Raw genomic sequence first — 630 nt, 5'->3', positions numbered from 1 at the left:
CACAGCAAGTTTGTGGCAACCAGAAGGAGGTTTGTGGTGACCGGGAGAAGTTTACCAGTCTCCTGACCTGGGTGTTAAAAAGTCCCCAACGATTGTGTGGTAACAACAGTGCACGCTCTTTCCTCAGAGGGTCAGGGGATGGCAAAGGAGACAACAGGAATGGAGAAGGCGGTGGCTGGACACTCAGCGAGGGGCTCAGAACTCCTTCCCTCTGCCCACCCCCTCAGGGAAGGGAAGAAAGGGACTCACACACTGTCTCCCTGGATGAACAGCTCTGGCCGCTCTTTTAGCAAATTCTTCTTGATCCAGACAAGGAGGTTGCGGATGTCCCCTGGAGAGGAAGGCACAGAACAAACTACTGTCAAACCCAAATGATTCCTGCTGCCCAGTGCCTTGCCCGCGCCAGCAGGAAGGGAACACGGGCTCTTTGAGAGCAGGCTGTCATGCCCCTGAACTTGTGGATTCCCAAGGGGAGGAAGTGGGTTAGCAGAGGCAGTGACCGCCAGGAAGGTCTGCAGAGAAAGGGTCACCTCGCTTACTGAAGGCTTGAAGAGGCAAGGGGGACTCAAGGCAGGCAGCAGAGACTGTCACAGCTGCAGGGTGGGGAGACAGACCCCATCCACGAGTCCT

The 630-nt window shown here is 56.2% G+C and overlaps 1 protein-coding gene across 1 annotated transcript in view; it reads right to left on the bottom strand.

The window, feature by feature from the left end:
* Positions 1–245: 245 nt before the first annotated feature.
* Positions 246–630, bottom strand: part of URM1 (ubiquitin related modifier 1) — a 14,129-nt gene continuing 13,744 nt past the window's right edge. The window contains exon 3 of the mRNA XM_006103133.3: positions 246–331. Coding sequence (XP_006103195.1) covers positions 246–331 — 86 coding nt within the window. The remainder of the gene's footprint in view (positions 332–630) is intronic.

Source organism: Myotis lucifugus, unplaced genomic scaffold, assembly GCF_000147115.1.
Source record: "Myotis lucifugus unplaced genomic scaffold, Myoluc2.0 scaffold_465, whole genome shotgun sequence".
Classification (NCBI taxonomy): Eukaryota; Metazoa; Chordata; class Mammalia; order Chiroptera; family Vespertilionidae; genus Myotis; species Myotis lucifugus.
This window is presented reverse-complemented; position numbering and strand designations above follow the sequence as displayed.